Source organism: Scyliorhinus torazame, chromosome 16 (assembly GCF_047496885.1).
Source record: "Scyliorhinus torazame isolate Kashiwa2021f chromosome 16, sScyTor2.1, whole genome shotgun sequence".
Lineage (NCBI taxonomy): Eukaryota > Metazoa > Chordata > Chondrichthyes > Carcharhiniformes > Scyliorhinidae > Scyliorhinus > Scyliorhinus torazame.
In genome coordinates, this window is record NC_092722.1 from 21,795,365 (window position 1) to 21,816,055 (window position 20,691).

The 20,691-nt window shown below is 49.0% G+C and overlaps 1 protein-coding gene across 2 annotated transcripts in view; it reads left to right on the plus strand.

Moving 5' to 3' along the window:
* The window catches only part of plch2a (phospholipase C, eta 2a), a 268,571-nt gene that overhangs the window by 26,568 nt on the left and 221,312 nt on the right, over window positions 1-20,691 (plus strand). The window contains exons 3-4 of one of the 2 annotated variants that reach the window (XM_072478060.1): window positions 1,170-1,413; window positions 5,238-5,367. In XM_072478060.1, the coding sequence (XP_072334161.1) occupies window positions 1,170-1,413; window positions 5,238-5,367 (374 nt within the window). Of the gene's footprint in view, window positions 1-1,169; window positions 1,414-5,237; window positions 5,368-20,691 lie in introns of those variants that run through there. The other variant, XM_072478059.1, reaches the window with a different exon arrangement.

Below are 20,691 nucleotides of genomic sequence, written 5' to 3' on the forward strand. Positions count from 1 at the left end.
GAAAGCAATTGGACCTCTTCTGCTAGGAATAGGCAACAAAACATGCACAATTGGGCCAAGTTTCAGAAACCTCGCCCATCTGATTCCAATCCTTTTGAAAACCTCACCCGAAAGACAACACCTGAGACAGTGCAGCACTCCCTCAGTGCTGGGAGAGTCAGTTCATGCTCAAATCCCTGGAGTGCGACTTCAATGAACATGTTCTGACCCAGGAGGTGAGTGGACCGCCCAACGATTCTGGGCTAGCCCTGCCTAAAAATGCAAGGGACTTTTGACCTGGGCCGAGAGGGATTCATGTGATCAACAGAATTCTGGCTGAGTGGAAAACGTGCTGATATTCCACCCATAATTCGACCAGCGAATTTAGTCCGACTGGCCAAGGCTGGGTCATTGGTGTCAGAAAGCTAATCACATTCCCTCCACGGGCCTTGAAGTGAGACAGACGCAGGGTGTCGCTCCTCTCTTCACAGACCTGACATTGCATTTTCAGCAGAGTCCCAGAAAAGCAGCCACCACCCCCCCCATGCCCCCCACCTCCAAATCCATTTCTGAGTGAGATATTGGCCAGTGTTTAATCAAGTGTGATTTTATAACAGGAGAGCATAAAGTCAGAGGCTTTCCGTCAGCCTGTGCTGGATTTAAAGCCAGGTTTGAGAGGCCAGTGTTCTAACGCCTGTGCCATCCAGTTACCATGGCAATAAGTACTGCTTAAAAAAATATATATAGCTCTTTAATGTTTGAAGTGAGTGACAAGCAAGGTGGAAATGGGAGCAGCTGTAGCCCAGTATGTAACAGACTGTTCCAATCTCTCCCCAGTCTCACCCCCCTCACTATCCCTGTGGCCTCCTCGGGCTCACCAGCCCTCCAGTTCTGGCCTCCTATGCATCCCAGATTGGCACTGCTCATCGCTGGCGGCCATCCCTTCAGCTTTGTGGTGTGGTCGACCACTATTTATTCCTCAACCAACAAGCACATTGTGGGGTCTTGCTGCGCGCAAATTGTCTTCCATCTTTCCCTACATCAGCACAGCTCTAAAGTGGGTCACCGGCTGTCAGATGCTTTGGGGCATCCAGAGGTCAAGCATGATCACTTTCTGATTGTGATACGTTGATGCTATGGTCACCTTGTCTTCCATTTTTAAAATGCCATGGTCTTGTCTCTGTGCACAGTTTCAATCGATGCTATTCGAGAAGTGTGTGAGGGAAAGCAGTCGGAGATCTTCCAGCGCTACCCGGATGGCAGCTTCGACCCAAACTGCTGCTTCAGTATTTATTACGGGGACCACATGGAATCCCTCGACCTGGTTTCCTCAAACGGCGAGGAGGCCCGAACCTGGATTACAGGCCTCAAATACCTCATGGCGGGGATCAGCGACGAAGACAGCCTATCGAAGCGGCAGAGGACACGCGACCAATATCCTTTCCGACGTCGTCTGTCAGCCTTCCGCATGGTTCCGACCCTTGCCTTCTTTTTAATACATGACAAAAATTGTTCCAGAAAGCGTCCTTCCCTCTTGGTGGGACGGTGGGAGGGGTTGAGTCCTCTGATTGGATGAATTCAAGGAGGTATCATCACCTGACTTCCCATCTTCCCATCTCCACATTCCACCCCCACCATTGGTCACCTGTCCTTAATGGCTGCCTCCTTCCCACTGCCCATCATTACCCTGATTGGATGATTTTATGACTTTCAATCAAAGGGTCCTTTCCCCCCATTTCCAATATTTTATAATTAATAACTAAAGGTGTTTGGATAAAAACTCTCTTTTTATGAGCCTTTGATTTTTCTCCTGGGTTTCTCCCAATAGTGACCTGGAGATTATAGTCGTGACAGCACAGAAGGAGGCTATTTGGCACATGGAGCCTCTCCCAGCTCACTATTGCACAACTTAATCAAGCCCATACCCTCGCACTATCCCCATAGTCCTATTTCGCTCAAGTGCCCATCCAATTTCCTTTTTTAAATTATTGACTGTCACCGCTTCCATCAGCCATGTAGACACCGAGTTCTGGGTCATTATCACTCGCTGTGTAAAAATGGCCTTCCTTGCATCCTCCCTGCATCTTCAATCTGTGTCCCCTACTCCTCGTACCATCAACGATTGGGAACAGCTTTGATTTTTTAACCCTTAATTCCCAGAGTTTCTCCAGGGCAGAGCTGGAACTTTGACAGCCCCTACTGTCATAACCCTCACGAGGCCCAGGGCGAAACCATTATCGACCTCCCCGTGGGGTTCGTGGAGTACAAGCTTCCCAGGTAGGGGTCGGAGCTCACCTGGCGTGGGGCTCGTTAGAACTGAACATAAAAGCCGGCCCGAGCAGGGACAGGCATATTGGTTGTCCCAGTGGGAGATTGTGGATGGCTACTGCCGTGGGAAGATGGTTGTTCAAAGTAAAATTAATCCTTTGCTTCCTACCGCTGGCTTCCTACAAGGTTTCGAAAGCCGAACGCAGACGTCCTGGGCGGGTGGTTCAGAGTTTGGGGGTGCAGTTACTTTGGTGACCTGGCCTGAAGCTAGAAACAACACCCTGGTCAGGCCATTGTGTCCCATTTAGGCTGGCACTTAGGGAAGGAAGCGATGAGGGGGCATGTTTAATTGTTCTGAATAATTAAACTTCCAAACTCTGTGGGCTATACAGGTGCAATATAGTTAAATCCACATTCCCATTCATTTATATTTATTACATGCTGTGCATACAAAGTGGTTTGGTGTTCTCACTCAGCACCTAATCAGCAGTCAGGCAATGCCGCGAACATGCATTCCCAAGCCTTCGACTCATAAAATTCAAACAGGGCAAGGCAGCGGGGTAGAAGATATAGTCGCAGGTTGAAAAAGGGCCCCATTGTGTTCCTGTGTTGCGGGGGGCAGCATGTCGTTGGGATTTCCGGGGGACAGAATTCGTTCTCTAGCAACTGCAGCACAGTCAGGAGAAATCCTTACCACAGATTACAACGAATGGCTGGAGAATCCAGGTTTTAACTCCCCAGCACCGGACAGGAAAAGCTTTAGAGTAACCCTCCTGATAGGTACAGAACGATACAGCTCAGGATGTGGCTAATCAGCCCATCATACCTGTGCGGCTGTCCCATGGGGGGGGGGATTCCCAGTAATCCTACTCCCCGATAATAAAAACAGAAAATGAGGAGCGGCACATGGCACAGTGGTTAGCACTGCTGCCTACAGCGCTGAGGACCCAGGTTCAAATCCCGGCCCTGGGTCACTGTCCGGGGGGAGTTTGCACATTCTCCCCGTGTCTGCGTGGGCTTCGCCCCCAAAACCCAAAGCTGTGCAGGTTAGGTGGATTGGCCACGCTAAATTGCCCCTTAATTGGAAAAGAAAATTATTGGGTACTCTAAATTTATTAAAGAAAACGCAGGAAAATCTCAACAGGCCCGGCAGAGGGAGGAACAGAGTTAACTCCTCGAGTCCAAATGATTTTTCCTCAGAGCGCTATTGTGCTTTTCCAGCAGTTTCTGTATTTATTTCGGGTTTTCCAGCATCCGCAGTATTTTGCCTTTCACCCCTGCCCACCCCCTCTCAGGTGACTCATTTGGATTGAGCTTTTCGCCAGGTTGCCAAACCTGATTGGGCCTATTCCTGGAGCTTTCATCACATGGCCGCTATTCACCCGCCCCCCGCCTACAGGCCCCCACCATTGGTCACTTGACATGGCCGAGGACAGGACACATCATTTTATTTAATTTTCCTCCTGGTTTTATTGTTTTGCTTGCGGCAGTGATCTGGAAATGAATCTTTAATTCCTGGAGGGTTAGCAGCCCCTAGATTTACAAGAACTCCCTCTTCCTCTCCAAACAGTCTGATTAATTCTGTTTTGCACCAGCTCTTCTTGGCGATTTGACTCTGAGCTATTTGTGTTTAATATTGAAGACTCCCGCAGTGTCGAATTTCCTGCACCTATCCTTCTTTTTGACCATTTATCCGGAGGAGCCTTTCTTCCCCACTCAGCAAGTCAGTGTGCTCCATAGTTTATTGGAAGCTCAGTGCTACTTGATGTTAATGTCACTCTCATTACTATTCATGGCCATAAGGCAGGGAGATAGAAACAAACGGTCCAGCGGCCCATCTCATCACAACACACTCTTCACGCTGGCTAAAGGTGAGAGCAGCTTCCTGCTTGTTAATGGATATCCACAGCGGAATGGGCAAAACAAAACAAATCAGAGTTCCGATAACCTGCCAGTGAGATGCAGCCGCGGGCCCTTGCTCCCAGCTTCGTTGATTGAGAGCAGGTCAGAGCAGAACCTGTTCCTTTGGGACATGTCAGACAAAAAAACGCAACGGAGGAAGAGCTGAACATCACTGAGAGTTTGGTGCATTGGAGGGAAGCCGCACTCTGGTGAACTCCATTGTCTGTATCTTAAGGAGAGTTTATAAGATTGGATCAGGCGGCACGGTGGCGCAGTGGTTAGCACTGCTGCCTCATGGCGCCGAGGACCCGGGTTCGATCCCGGCTCTGGGTCACTGTCCGTGTGGAGTTTGCACATTCTCCCCGTGTCTGCGTGGGTTCCGCCCCCACAACCCAAAGATGTGCAAGGTAGGTGGATTGGCCACGCTAAATTGCCCCTCAATTGGAAAAAAAGAATTGGGTACTCTAAATTTACTTTTTAAAAACTGAGAAGTCCAGAAAGTGCACAAAACCCTATTTAATAGTTCAAACTCTCGCACCATCTTTTTACCGCTCTATCTCTCACCCAATCACTCAATTTCTCAGCGTATTCTTTAATCCAGTCCTATTGTCTCCCTCAATCCCTTCTCACTGTATCCCAATCTCTTCCCAGTCTCTCCCTCAATCCCTTATCAGTGTATCAGTGACTCCTTTTTATCCTATCCCTCAGTCCACCTCATTGCATCTCCTTCTCCCCATATTTTCCCGTCCCTTGTATCCCACAATCCTTTCTCGCCCGCTTGGCAATCCCTCGCCTCAAATCCTTCAGCCTCTTCTCACTACATGTCAATTTCCTTAACCTCTCCCAGTTTAAAGTCCCGGAACGATGGTTCAGTGGCCCAGTTTGATATCTGGGTCCGTCAGACTCAAATTGATTATTTTCCTGCTCAACATGGATTAAGGAGGGGCTGCTCACCCCCCTCAGGCCCAGCTTCCTGTGTAACGTACCCAAAGTCTGACCCACTCCACTGGCAAATACTCCCTGATCCCTCACGGGAGTCAAGGAAGATGAGGCATAGTTTTCAGTATTGCCCTTAACTTGTTATTCACGTGGCTAAAGCAGACATTTGCGGAGGCAGATAAGAATGGGGACGGCTGCCTGAGTGTTGGCGAGGTCCTGCAGCTGATGCATAAACTCAACGTTAACCTGCCGCGCCAGAAAGTTAAGCAGATGTTCAAGGTAAGAGACTTCTCCGGCAAATTCCATTCACATTTTCCAAATCTTAACCTACAATCCTGGCGTAATCCATCATCTCCCCTCCCTACGGGGGTAATAAAGAATTTGCCTTGCTCTAGCGCCGTTCACATCCCTTAGGATGTCCCAAGGCCCTTTACAGCTACCAAAATATTCTGATGTGTAGTCACTGTTTTAACGTAGTATTTGCTGCAGCCAAAATGGACACATTAAGCTCCTGCACTGAATGATGGGATATTGACCAGATAATCGGTTTTAGTGATGTTGGTTGAGGGGTAGAAATTGGTCAGGACCCTGGGGAGGACTCCCATATCCTTCCAATAGTGTCCATGGAATCTTATACTTTCACTTCAGACCAACATTTTTGGCTCAGCGCCAATTTTTGTCTGGTAAACGTTCAGGTTTTGCTACGTTAAAGGTGCTACCCAAATGCAGGTTGTTCTTGTTGTTGCCTGAACGGCCTGCGTGCACAGCTATCAAATAGAACAGGTGCCAACCGGTCCCTTATGCAATCCAGATGCATGCAGATCACCATCAGAGTGCAGAATATTTTGCAGTATTACAACTATCTACTTTCTTCTCTCGGTCCGAGTTCTATAATCTTGCTGCGCCCTCACTCACACCAATGCAATGAAAGCACTGTGATTCGGTTGAATAATGGGCACATTAACAGGACGGCACGGCGGTGCAGTGGTTAGCGCTGCTGCCTCACGGCGCTGAGGGATCGAACCCGGGTCACTGTCCGTGTGGAGTTTGCACATTCTCCCTTTCATTGAAAAAAAAGGAATTGGGTGCTCTAAATTTTTTTTTTTAAGTGGGCTCATCAGCATTGGCGGGCAATGGTTTGAATAGACAGGTACTGGCAGATATGCTCGTTTCGATGATCAGACGCTCAACCTAACCATCTTCGAGAAACTGCTTCCAGAGACAGTGAGTCAACTATAAATACCAGACTGCAATGCTTTGAGTTAAGACGCACATTTGGGTAATGTGAATGCTGCTCACCTGGATCAATCCAAATGATAATGATATCATTCGCTCTCAACTAACCAGGAATGATGTGAGGTGATCCGTGCTTATTACAGCTCATTTGCAAGGATCACATTGAAATGCCTCTTGAGGATCAAAATGACTGGGAGGTGGCACTGGGAATGGAGAAGTGTTCAAAGGCGAATTTGAAATCCACTTTTAATGGCTTGTGTAAAAAGTTTATATAATCATTCATAATAGCTGCAAAAAGACCTACGCAAGTTCTCAGATTTGATTAGAATGATTTACAATGGCTGCATAAAGAATTAGCTCAGTTATAAATGTGGTCGGAGCTGCTTTTCGGAGTGTAGTCTCAAATCCTTCCCACATTATTTAATCTCCTTAAATAACTGCCAGCAGTGCTAGGCATGGAGGAGCCAATAGATATTTGTCTTTGAAAGGAAGTTAAAACTTCCTATGTGAAAAATAAACTTGGGTTACAATCTGGGCACTCGACATATAAGGACTGAAAAGGTTCAGTTATGAGAACAAAGCATTGCACAGACAAGCGGTCTTATAGAATAGAATCGTAGAATCCCTACAGTGCAGAATGAGGCCATTTGGCCCATCGAGTCTAAACCGACCCTCTGAAAGAGCACGGTAGGCCAACTCCTCTGCCCAATCCCCGTAACCCCACCTAACCTTCGGAAACCAAGGGGCAATTTAGCATGGCCAATCCACGAAACCTGCATATCTTTAGACTGGGTTAGAAAACCGGAGCATCCGGAGGAAACCCACGCAGACGCGAGGAGAAAGTGCAGACTCCACACACTGCTGCCTCACGGCGCCGAGGTCCCAAGTTCGATCCCGGCTCTGGGTCAGTGTCCGTGTATGGTTTGCACATTCTCCCCGTTGTCGTGTTGGGTGTTCCGACACAGAAACGAACCAACACGGCTGGAGATGGTACAACTCTGTTTTATTATTCTGTACAATAACAACTGTTAACTTCTGGCTGTGGTTCGTACTTCACCAGTTAACCTGTGGACCCAGCCCTAGCACTATCTTAGTGAGGCACTCAGCACATGGTGTATGTCTGAGTGGCACGCTGTGAGCTCTGTGCTCTGAGCTATCTCCTGTTAGAATGAGCGGGAACTGTGGTGTTCCCTGTTTTATAGTGCGTGTGCTCTCACTGGTGATTGGCTGTGATGTTGTGTGTGTGTTGATTGGTCCGTCTACCTGTCCATCAGTGTGTGTGTGTGATTGCACCATGATATGTTAATATGGATATCATGACACCCGTGTTTGCGTGGGTTTCGCCCCCACAACCCAAAGATGTGCAGGGTAGGTGGATTGGCCACGCTAAATTGTCCCTTAATTGTAAAAAATGAATTGGGCACTCTAAATTTAAAAAATAAATGAGAACAAGGCTGTTCAGGGGTGATGTCAGGAATAAATGTTTTTCATACAAACGATAGTGCAAGTCTGGAATTCGCCACCCAGGAAACCAAGGCCGGGTATAAAATCTCAATTGAAAATTTCAAAACTGAGATTGGGCAAGAGTATTATGGGATACGAGACATGCCAGCTAAATGAAGCTGGGCTAGAAATCAGCCAGGATCTGATTAAATGGTGCAACAGACTTGAGAGGCTGAACAGCTTCCGCCTATTCCCTTGACAGAATGATAATTGAGACTTTCTACTGGAGATTCCCAAAATGGTGCAGCAGGCTGTAAAAACGTGGAATAGTGGTTTCAAGGTTGATCATTGAAAAGCAAAACGTATTTAATACTCTCCCCCCATTCCATTGTAGAATGCTCATCAATCTGGCGCTTATTATTTTCACGATCTTTCTCCCTCTACCAACGTCCAGCTTCCTCCACTCCCAATATCTCACCAGCGGTTGGTATTAATCCTGTCCGAGTCTGTGAAACTCCTGCTCTGACCCTATCCTCACTCTCCCTGTGCTTTCCCAGCCAGGATCACTGGGATCCGGGGAGAAGGTCCATCTGTTCAATGCAGACATCATTTGGCCGACCGTATGATAAGGCAGCCATTTGCAGGACAGGTCAGAGATCAAACCTGGGACTTTAGGATCTGTACGGGTCCCAGGACACAATTCCATCCAAGCCATTTATTGAGCTCGCAATCATTTCTCCACATTTGTATTCCTTTTTAAAAAAATTTAGAGTACCCAATTCATTTTTTCCAATTAAGGGGCAATTTAGCGCGGCCAATCCACCTACCCTGCACATCTTTGGCTTGTGGGGGTGAAACCCACGCAAACACGGGGAGAATGTGCAAATTCCACACGGACAGTGACCCAGAGCCGGGATCGAACCTGGGACCTCGGCGCCGTGAGGCCGCAGTGCTAACCCGCTGCGCCACCGTGCTGCCCCATATTTGTATTCCTGGTAAAGACTGATAATTGTGGTAAAACCCTCATTGGGTTGGGTCTGTGCAATTTTCTGGATGGAAACCAGCCACGTGGGAACCTGTGGTTGTTTAAAGCACAACTCAGAGTGGATGGGAGAGATCGACGCAGGTTGGTGCTGGATGGAGCTGTCTCCAGCCATTACTCTGGGTTTCAGCTGCTTACTGATGGGGGAGGGAGAGGGGATGGGGTGGGGGTGGGAGAGATTGGTTGAAAGCGATTTCACGAGTAACGTCGTACCAAATTGAAGTTTATTGAGCATTTGCTATGTGATGTGTCCTTAATCCAGACATTCTTTCAGTGCACAGCCCCAGTGTGTCTGTCAGTTTCCCAGAGGACGGGGAGGTGCTTGGGGGTGGGGGTGGGGGGGGGGGTGGGGGTGGGGGGGGGGGGGGTGGGGGGGGTGGGGGGGGGGAGAGTGCGTGTCGCAGTGGTGAGGGCAGAGGGGAAGCCAGGAATTGGTTCTGTAAATCAAGTCAACCTGATGAACAGAGGGTACCTGCCTCCTTCACCCAGTGGGCTCTCTGTATTTCCTGCCCTCTCCCCCGTACCTCCTAGCAATGCAAACGCATTGATAAGAGATAACAGGCACTTGCCAAATTGTGTAAAATCACAGTTGATGTAAAGGTTTTGCTTGAGGGCCCCTTGTAATATTGTCTCATTTCTTCAGTCTTTACAGAATTGCACACACCATTAAGTAACGACTGTACTTAATAGCAAGTGCCATATGTCTTCACCCAGCCCAGATGGTTGAGCTTAACACATAATCAGAAGTGTCGTACGGTCTATTAGAGGAGCGTTAATCCTTGTTATTGCACGTTTCACATTGGTTTCCATGCGACACACAATTGTTTTCTGTGGAGTTACATGTTTTAAAACCTGGGTTTGGGTTAAACCCTCTCCCCTGCCCTCAATGAGCCAACTTGTATCTGTTGAGTGCCTGGTTTTATATGACCATGTCTCCCCTTCCGTCTACTTCATCCTTTATCCCTTGCTTTAGCTCGGCTAATGAGAGCTAAGGATAAACCAGTGAGCAATCCAGACCTCAGTGATCCAATCTCTGACCCTGTAACCCAGCTAATAGATGACAAGCCTCATCACTCATTGGTGCTGACAGGCAGCAGGCGATTGCAAACCACAGTTCAACCTTTATCTCTCCTTACTTTCTGACAATGGTTGACGCAGTTCTGATTAATCGAGCTCGAGCTGGGCTCTGACGGAAAGGACGTTGCCGCCCAGTACGGTCACCGGTTCAAAGGTCCCAGCAGCAGAATGGAGAGTTCCCAACATTGCCTGAGCATATTCCTGGAGCTGTCGCCTCATGACCTGCTGTCTCCGTCCTCCCCACCTCCACACTTCTACCATTGGTCACCTGCATGTCCATCCTCGTGGTCCTTGCTTTCCTTCAGAAATCAGAAAGGAAACAGACTATTCATTATCCAACTGGATAATTTTTAGAATCAGTGAAAAGCACAATATGACTTGCCTCTTGGGCTGCTCAGAGCATTGACCTAGAGACTAATCTTTAACTTCTTGGAAACGCCTGGACAGCCCTAGGTATTGACAGAATGGACACAGAGAGATTGTTTCCTCTTGTGGGGCGGAGCGTATCTAGAGGTCATCAATATGAGACCGTCACCAGGAAATCCTGAAGGGAGTGTCCTGTTCTTTGTGTTGCTAAATTCAGGATGGTTGGCATAGCGTTCACAAAGACCACAAAATAGCTTGAACTTGAACAAAGCTATAAATTTATTAACACTACTAATTTGGATTTGATACATACTCCTAAATAATACACAATTGATTATTAACATATAAACTATGTTCATCTACAACTAATCTGTGTACTGTTAGAAACTATGATCTGCTCTTACTCACACTATCTTTCCTTCAGTCTGTCTCTAGCTAACTCCTTCACTACTCTCCCTCCTCCCCAAGGTTTAGCATCAATGTCTTATATACTTATAACTGTAGCTCCCTCTAGTGGCTGTTCTTAGACATTTCATTAACCCTTGCAGTTCTTTAAAAAAAATTTTTTTTTAGAGTACCCAATTAATTTTTTCCAATTAAGGGGCAATTTAGCGTGGTCAATCCACCTAGCTTCCACATTTTTGGGTTGTGGGGGTGAAATGCATGCAAACACTGGGAGCCGGGATCGAACCTGGGACCTCGGCGCCGTGAGGCCGCAGTGCTAACCCACCATGCCACCGCGCTGCCCCCCCCCCCCTTGCAGTTCTTACATGTATGATAATACTACAGGGATTTCAGAAAAAACTCCTTCACCCAAAGAGTGGTGGGAATGTGGAACCTGTCCCAACAGGGAGTGGTTGCAGCGAATAAAGATAGATCCACTTGAGGGGAAACAAGATACGCTTGTGAGGGAGAAGGGAATAGGTGGTTACAATGGTTAATTTAGAGGAGGAAAGATGAGAGGAACATTAACACCTGCAGGGACCACCTGGGCTGAATGGCCTGTTTCTGTACCATATAGCATAGGTAATTGTATGTTGTACGGGAGCCATGCTTGATAGTAGCAGAGATTGGAAGGTTGGTGCTGCAGTATCCAATCCGGCCCCTCCTTCGGGAGCAGCATCCTACTCGGGGCAGTCAACATATCCTTCATTTTATATTTGGCATTTAATACCAACACACCACAGCGAACCTAAAGATCCAAAAACGCATTTCCTCAGGTAACATCTATTTTCCATGTGATTTGGGGAGTGTGGACTCTTTTCCTGTGTGCTGTTCATGGTTCTTTTACACCAACTGGGGGTCCGCAAGAAGGTTTCAAGAACAATGACATGATATAGGTCCTCTTTACTGGAAAGACCGTTCTCCAAGGGGGCCTGGATTTAAGGTAAGAGGTAAAAGGCCATGAGGGGAGTTAAGGATAAACCTTTTCACCCCGAGGGTAATGAGAGTCTCGAACTCACTACCTGAAAGGGTAGTTGAGTCAGAAACTCTCGTAACATTTGTGAAGTATTTCAATATTCACTTACGCTGTCGTAACCTCCAGGGCTGTGGGCCGAGTGCTGGGAAATGGAAGTAGCGCAGTCAGATCTTTGTTGACCGGGTTTGGACACGATGGGCTGAATGGCCTCCTTCTGTGCTGTAAATGAATCTACGCCATGACTTTACCTCTCCCCAGCTACAAGAATTTAACAAAAAGCCAACAAAGTACAGGATTTCTCTCAGTGATTGTTTCTTCCCCCAGTCGGCAGCAATATCCTCAGCAAAGTTGCTCCGATTGTTTTCAATATTGAAGAGCAAACCTTTCCCCAAGCCGCTCGAAGTTACACTTGCTGCTTCCTGTAAATTTACCGAAACAGGCTAGTATTTGAACTAAGCCTTGCCTTTAACAAGCGCCTGTTTCTGGCACACATTTCCTTAGGGAAACATACATTCCCTGCTCCTTCCTTCATTCCTTCAGCTCACTTCTGACCATTTACAAGTGCACTTTTAATCATTGTGTCCAATGAGCTTGGATCGCACGTCTCATTGTTTGACCACTGTTGACTGTTTTAAATCCTGTTTTAAGTATCCCAATGTTGTCTCAGAATTACTTTGGTGAGAAAATGTCAATTGTTTTGTGTTCTTAGTCCCCTATGTTTTTTCAATCCAAGTTGCTTACTCTTTTCCCAGATTAAACAATCTCCTTTCTCTCTTTGGATTTTCTCTTTCACTGCCGTTTGAGTAATGAACGCCAACAGCTTTTTGCACCAAGGCCTGTCCATTAAACACAGTCGACTACATAGAAAATATATGTGGGGGATAAATTGTGGGCACTAACGGCTGGTGCAAGCAATTGGAACTCCGGCTAGATGGTGAATCAATATAAATCACGTTAAATTAGTATGCTTTCATAGATGATGTGTTGTGTGTGTTAGACATTATTTTTGATGTGTTGTGACAGATTTGCCAAATTAATGCTTGATGATACATCCAGTTATTTGGCCAAAAGGATGTTGTCGAAGTTTTTCACCTTGTACCCATCAGAAAAAGCATAGGAATGCCAAATTTCAAACTATCACAACATGCTATACTACAGGTCTTGTGACGCAGTGGCAGTGTACCTACCTCTGGGCCAGAGGGCTCTGGGTTCAAGACCCGCTCCAGGCCGTGCAAGATCCGTTCATAATGCAGCCAAACAGGTTGATTACCAGTCTATAATTCTTTCCGTTACACCTGGTGGCAGGCGGTTAAGAGCAGGAGTGTTTTATAGTCAGCTACACCACAGAAGGCAACAACAAACCACTGCCGCACTTGCCCACAGATCATCACGGAAAGAAGCAATGGAAAGCCACGGTCAGCAATGCCCTCTTAGGGCGTGGTACGTGAAGGAGGGGGATACTACAGGAGAAAAAGGTACCGATTGGTTGGCAAGTCGACTCTCTGATTGGCTCGGGCATCGTCATGGAGAAAGCAGCGGCAAATTATAGGCCCCCCCAAGCACCTGGGTAATTTAAAAAAGACTTGAACTTATCCCTTTTGTTTGCAGAGAATGTGTTCCTCTGTATGAATGGATGTCTCTTCGAGGGGGGGCAGTGGCATAGTGGTACTGTCACTGGACTAGTAATCCAGAGACGCAAGGTAATGCTCTGGGGACCAGGGTTCGAATCCCACCACGGCAGTTGATGGAATAGCTGGAATTAAAAGTCTAATGATGACCATGAAACCATTGTCGATTGTCATAATAAACCTCTTTGGTTCACTAATGTCCTTTAGGGGAGGAAATCTGTCGTCTGTGACTCCAGACCCACAGCAATGTGATTGACTCTTAAATGCCCTCATGCATGGGCAATAACTACTGGCCCTGCCAGCTCCGCACACATCCCGCACACAATAAAAGAAAGTGGCAGGCATAAATGAGCCATAATTTGAGCTTGACTGATTCTCTTAAAAATATTGTTCTAGTGACCAGTCACATAGAAGCTGACTGGTCTACATCACTGTGCAAGCTGTCATTGAAACCAAGTGGTCCATCCATTAACCACAAGAAAGATTGAGGAGGAAGACTTTGAATGCACTAAAAGCTGCTCAAAGTAAAGTTCAACAGCCAGCTAGGTGGTGCGCCAATGACTACTAGTTGCTATTTTTTTTATTTATTTAGAGGACCCAATTCATTTTTTCCAATTAAGGGGCAATTTAGCATGGCCAATCCACCTACCCTGCACATCTTTTGGGTTGTGGGGGCGAAACTCACGCAAACACGGGGGTAATGTGCAAACTCCACACGGACAGTGACCCAGGACCGGGAGCGAACCTGGGACCTCGGCGCCGTGAGGCAGCAGTGCTAACCACTGCGCCACCGTGCGGCCCGTTACTGGTTGCCTTATCGTGCCAGAAGATCCAGATGTCCTTCGACACAGGGAATGCTAGGGGAAGGGTTCCGAAAAATCAACCGGTCCATCAGCAAATAAAATGGCACCATGGAGAACAAAGGCAGGGGAGGTTGTCCCTGACTGTACTTAGCAGTTGGAGAGATGGGTGGAACACCACCTTGAGTTCTGCTCGAGAGAGAGAGACCGCGGTCACCGAGGAAGCTCCAGGCACTGCAGAAAGCAGTGCTGGATATCAAACCCACAGAGGAGGAACTGAGCAAAGTGGTTGACTTGGCTTGCCGTGGGCAGCGTTCCAAATGCTGATGCGGAACCGCATCAAGAACAGGAAACTGGCACTATCTGCACAAACTGCTCTATCCCTGCTGGAGGGAGGGGGCTGGGCCCCGGGACATGTGTGATGTCGCTTGTAACCATGTACAAGAACAAGGGTGACCGCAGCGGATTGAAACAGCTATCGAGGCATCTCCCCGCTGAGCCCCATGGAAAAATAATCTGCCACTGTTACTCTTGTTAGGCTGCAGAGCCTGGTGCATCTACCCTCAATACCAGTGTGGCATCAGAACTGGAAGATCTACAATTGACATGGTCTTGTCAGTCTGGCAGCTGCAAGAGAGATCCCTTGACCCAAGGGGAGCAGAGGCAGTCTATTTAAACTGCTGGAAATAATTGGCTGCCTGCCGAAGCGGCTCAATGTGATTGCCTCTTTCCGTGACTACATGATGGATAAGGTCAGCGAAGACACCCTCAGGACCCTTTGCGATCTGCAGTGGGGCTCGAAAGGGTTGCATTTTGGCACCAACATTTTTGCCTTATCCTTCTCTGCTGTTGTTTGCCCTCAGGTTACCTACCAGAGGGTGTCTACTTACCCAGCGGAACTGACGGAAAGTTGCTCAGCTTTGTTCGTCTAAGATCCAAGACAAAGACGCACCAAGCTCTCATCAGAGAGTTACTCTACGCTTTCAAAGCCGCACGAGCATTTAGACCGAGGAATACCCACACGGCAAATGGACGGACACTCTCACGCCAGCAGACAGTTTAGTTTGATCTTCAGCATCAGGAAGTCAAATGTCATGGTCCAGGATATTGCCATACTGCCATCGATCTCGATCAGCATTGACAATGGGACCCATGGCTTCACATATCTAAGCTCTACAATCACCTGCAATCTGTCACTTGATGCTGAAATCAACTCACACATTTCAAAAGATGCAACTGTTCTGTCCAAGCTGAGTAAGAGTGTGTGGAACAGCAGTAAGCTGACTGAGCACACCAAAGTCTGCGTCCTCCGTGCACTCCTCTGGAGTGGAGAGATCATGGCAAGGTATGCTAGGCAGGTGAAAAAGGCTGAACAGCTTCCACATTCACTGTCTCAGACGTATCCTCAGCATTTCTTGGCAGGACAAGATAACCAACTCAAAGGTCCCAGAGTGTACCAATTCCATCAACATCAACTCATTGCTGAGCCAACGGTGTCTGTGCTGGCTTGACCCATTCGTCAGATGAATGATAGCCGTATACAGTGAACTGCACAGTGAACTGGGTGCTGGGTCACAACCCTTAGGGCATGTATTCCTCCGCTACAAAGGCACCTGCAAGCAAGACAATCGTTGCCGGCTGTGTCCTCTGGAGGCTGGCTGTTTGGAAGGGTAGTGAAAGGGACCAACAGAATCAAACCTTAAAATAAAAGCAAATTACTGCAGATGCTGGAATCTGTAAACGCCGGACAATCCTGGCAGGTCTGACAACCTCTGTGGCGAGAGAAGGGAGCTAACTGGCCGGGAAGAGGGCCCAGAGAAAGCAGGGGCCAGCGAATCCTGCTCCCTCTCAGCCCGCCGTCCCAATGCAATGCTAGTTCAAAACCCGAGCCGTGTTCGGTGAACTTCCTGAATTGAGTGGCTGGACGGGCGCTTCTAACATCTTTTGAAAGGACAAAATAAATTTGGGCTGCACGGTAGCTTAGTGGTTAGCACCGTTGCTTCACAGCTCCAGGGTTCGATTCCCAGCTGGGTCACTGTCTGTGTGGAGTCTGCACGTTCTCCCCGTGTGTGCGTAGGTTTCCTCCGGGTGCTCCGGTTTCCTCCCACAGCCTAAAGATGTGCGGGTTAGGTGGATTGGCCATGATAAATTGTCCTTAGTGTCTGGAAAATGTTAAGTGGGGGTTACGGGGATAGGGTAGATACATGGGCTTCAGTAGGGTGCTCTTTGTAAGGGCCAGTGCAGACTCGATGGGCCAAATGGCCTCCTGCACTGTAAATTTTATGATTCTATGGGTTGCCGCTCCCGGACTGCCATCGGTGACCCCTGCTGGAGAGTGCGCGGTATGGCACAAAGTTAAATCAGCTTGGCTGGACCGTAAACCGAATACAAAGCTACTTCTCACAGTGTCGGTCCCATTCCGCCGAGCTTAATTACACAAAGCTGGATTGCCAGGAACAGCATCCAGGAAAGCACTGAGGCCAGGATGAACATTATTCATGATATGCGAGTGCTTGTGAAGAAAATTCCTCCAGGGTCTCGGTGGGATTGTTGCTCAGCAACAAGTTTCAGATCTAGTAAAACAAAAATAATAAATACAATTTATATGGAGAAAATTGCTTGTTATGGGTGGGGTGTGTGTGTGGGGGGGGTGGTGTTGTGGAATTTTTATAACACGGGAGTGGGGGTCTTCAGAAAACCACCCTGATGTCAGGGACAGTTCAACTTAATCCGGATCCTGAACACAATCCCCAATATCAAACACAGCAGCGCAGGGGTTCCGTCAGATGCTGGGCCGGATTATCCGGTCCACCAGCCGCCTGTTTCTCGGCCGCTCGCTGGCGACGGGATTCTATCTTCCCACCGCTCGTTGTAACCACCCCGCAGCTCCGGGAAGGCCCAGTGCGCTGCCGGCAATGAAATACGAAACCAAACAGAACGAACAGGAAAACCAAAAGGACGGGATCGGAGTTAGTGAGAGGGGGGACATTCAGTCAAGTTAGCTCATTGAAGCTGATGAATTTCAAACAGGAGATTGCAATAGCAGCCTTTCTTTGAGATAACTTGATACCAAAATTATCATAGAATTTACAGTGCAGAAGGAGGCCATTCGGCCCAGCGAGTGTGTACCGGCTCTTGGAAAGAGCAACCTACCCAAGGTCAACACCCCCACCCAACACTAAGGGCAATTTTGGACACCAAGGGCAATTTAGCATGGCCAACCCACCTAACCCGCACATCTTTGGACTGTGGGAGGAAACCGGAGCACCCGGAGGAAACCCACGCACACACGGGGAGGTTGTGCAGGCTCCGCACAGACAGTGACCCAAGCCGGGAATCGAACCTGGGGCCACTGGAGCTGTGAAGCAATTGTGCTATCCACAATGCTACCGTGCTGCCCAGAAATGTATTCCAATGAGCGACACACTCCCAGCGCAGAAAACCTCAGCTCTGTCTCACAAAATATTCCCAAGCGAAGTGAAGATTGCAATTGGATGTTTTGTCTAACAGTCATGGAAGGGAAATGGGCCCAGGGGGGACTGCTCCAGTAGATTAAATGTCAGATGGATCCAAAGGTAAACAGCTGGAATGCTGAAGAAACACCAGACGGAACTGGGACTGTTTGATGTACGTGGGCAGCTCTGCTCCAAGGGAATTGGGTCACAGTTAATTCAGCTGCAAAATGCTACCGAGTGAAAAATAGTCCTGCTCGTTGCACCCATCTCCATCACATCTAGCAGTTCAGTACATGACCCACAGGTAGATCTAATCGAGTAATTATTATCCCGTTTTAAGAGTTCATCCGGGGTGACATCTGTCTCTTTGGGGAGTGCCTAGTCCAACTTGTGTGCACAGTTTAAAAATCACTTTGCTTCTTGTTCAGAGGGAGCTCTTTTGGGAAATGCCCATTCAAGGACTGACGCTTAATTACACTTTTCTGTGTGAAATGGGCAGAGTCAGATATCTGTCAGAGCCTCTCCCTTCTGCAGCATCAGCACATAATCCAGGCTGACAGTGCAGCATTGCACTGAGGGAGGCGCATCCTTCAGGTGAGGGATCAGTCCCAGGCCTTTTTCGCTTCTTCAAGCGAATTTAATGAGACCACAGCACATGACAACAAGGAGCATTGTGTCTTCTGACTGTTTAATATACCTTTCTCAACCACCAACACCAGTAGCAGAGTAATTACTCATTTCAATTACAGTCTGTGGGATCTTGCTGAATGCAGATTGATGGCTGCATTTTGCCAACGTAATAACAGTGACTCTCACTCAATGTGAGGCTCCTGGCCTTTGGCCCATGGAGCGGGGAGGATGATTTTCCTCCTGAGAATTGTCCAGAGACTTCAGCGATCCAGGCTAACACTCCAGTGCAATACTGAGGGAGTGCTGCACTGTCAGAGGGTCAGTACTGAGGGAGTGCTGCCCTGTCAGAGGGTCAGGACTGAGGGAGTGCTGCACCGTCAGAGGGTCAGTACTGAGGGAGTGCTGCACAGTCAGAGGGGCAGTACTGAGGGAGTGCTGCACTGTCAGAGGGACAGTACTGAGGGGGGGGGCTGCACTGTCAGAGGGTCAGTACTGAGGGGGGGGGCTGCACTGTCAGAGGGTCAGTACTGAGAGAGTGCTGCACTGTCAGAGGGTCAGTACTGAGGGAGTGCTGCACTGTCAGAGGGACAGTACTGAGGGGGGGGGGCTGCACTGTCAGAGGGTCAGTACTAGGGGAGTGCTGCACCGTCAGAGGGTCAGTACTGAGAGAGTGCTGCACTGTCAGAGGGTCAGTACTGAGGGAGTGCGGCTCTGTCAGAGGGTCAGTACTGAGGGAGTGCTGCACTGTCAGAGGGTCAGTACTGAGGGGGGCTGCACTGTCAGAGCGTCAGTACTGAGGGAGTGCTGCACTGTCAGAGGGAGAGTACTGAGGGGGGGCTGCACTGTCAGAGGGTCAGTACTGAGGGAGTGCTGCACTGTCAGAGGGACAGTACTGAGGGAGTGCCGCACTGTCAGAGGGTCAGTGCTAGGGGAGCGCTGCACCGTCAGAGGGTCAGTACTAGGGGAGTGCTGCACCGTCAGAGGGACAGTACTGAGGGGGGGGGCTGCACTGTCAGAGGGTCAGTACTGAGGGGGGGCTGCACTGTCAGAGGGTCAGTACTGAGGGAGTGCCGAACTGTCAGATGGTCAGTACTACGGGAGTGCTGCACTGTCAGAGGGTCAGCACTGACGTAATGCTGCACTGTCAGAGGGTCCAGCACTGAGGGAGAGCTGCACTGTCAGAGGGTCAGCACTGAGAGAGAGCTGCACTGTCAGAGGGTCAGTACTGAGGGGGGGGGGCTGCACTGTCAGGGGGTCAGTACTGAGCAAGTGCTGCACTGTCAGAGGATCAGTAGTGAGGGAGTGCTGCACTGTCAGAGGGTCAGTACTGAGGGAGTGCTGCACTGTCAGAGGATCAGTACTGAGGGAGTGCTGCACAGTCAGAGGGTCAGTACTGAGGGAGTGCTGCACTGTCAGAGGGTCAGTACTGAGGGAGCGTTGCACTTCAGGTCAGTACTGAAGGCGAGCTGCATTGTCAGAGGGTCAGTTCTGAGGGAGTGCCAAACTGTCACAGAGTCAGTACTGAAGGGGGGGCTGTACTGTCAGAATGTCAGTACTGAGGATGTGCCGCACTGTCAGCGGGTCAGTACTGAGGGAGTGCTGCACTGTCAGAGGGTCAGTAGTGAGGGAGAGCTGCACTGTCAGAGCGTCAGTACTGAGGGAATACTGCACTATCAGAGGGTCACTACTGAGGGAGTGCTGCACTGTCAGAGGGTCAGTACTGAGGGAGAGCTGCACTGTCAGAGGGTCAGTACTGAGCAAGTGCTGCACTGTCAGAGGGTCAGTACTGAGGGAGTGCTGCCCTGTCAGAGGGTCAGTACTGAGGGAGTGCTGCACTGTCAGAGTGTCAGTACTGAGGGAGTGTTGCACAGTCAGAGGGTCAGTACTGAGGGAGTGCTGCACTGTCAGAGGGTCAGTACTGAGGGAGTGTTGCACTGTCAGAGTGTCAGTACTGAGGGAGTGTTGCACAGTCAGAGGGTCAGTACTGAGGGAGTGCTGCACTGTCAGAGGGTCAGTACTGAGGGAGTGCTGCACTGTTAGAGTGTCAGTACCTAGGGAGTGTTGCACAGTCAGAGGGTCAGTACTGAGGGAGTGCTGCACTGTCAGAGGGTCAGTACTGAGGGGAGCGTTGCACTTCAGAAGGTCAGTACTGAAGGCGAGCTGCATTGTCAGAGGGTCAGTACTGAGGGAGTGCCGAACTGTCAGAGAGTCAGTACTGAAGGGGGGGCTGTACTGTCAGAGGGTCAGTACTGAGGGAATACTGCACTATTAGAGGGTCACTACTGAGGGAGTGTTGCACTGTCAGAGGGTCAGTACTGAGGGAGTGCTGCTCTGTCAGAGGGTCAGTACTGAGGGGAGCGTTGCACTTCAGAAGGTCAGTACTGAAGGCGAGCTGCATTGTCAGAGGGTCAGTTCTGAGGGAATGCTGCACTGTCAGAGGGTCAGTAGTGAGGGAGTGCTGCACTGTCAGAGGGTCAGTAGTGAGGGAGAGCTGCACTGTCAGAGG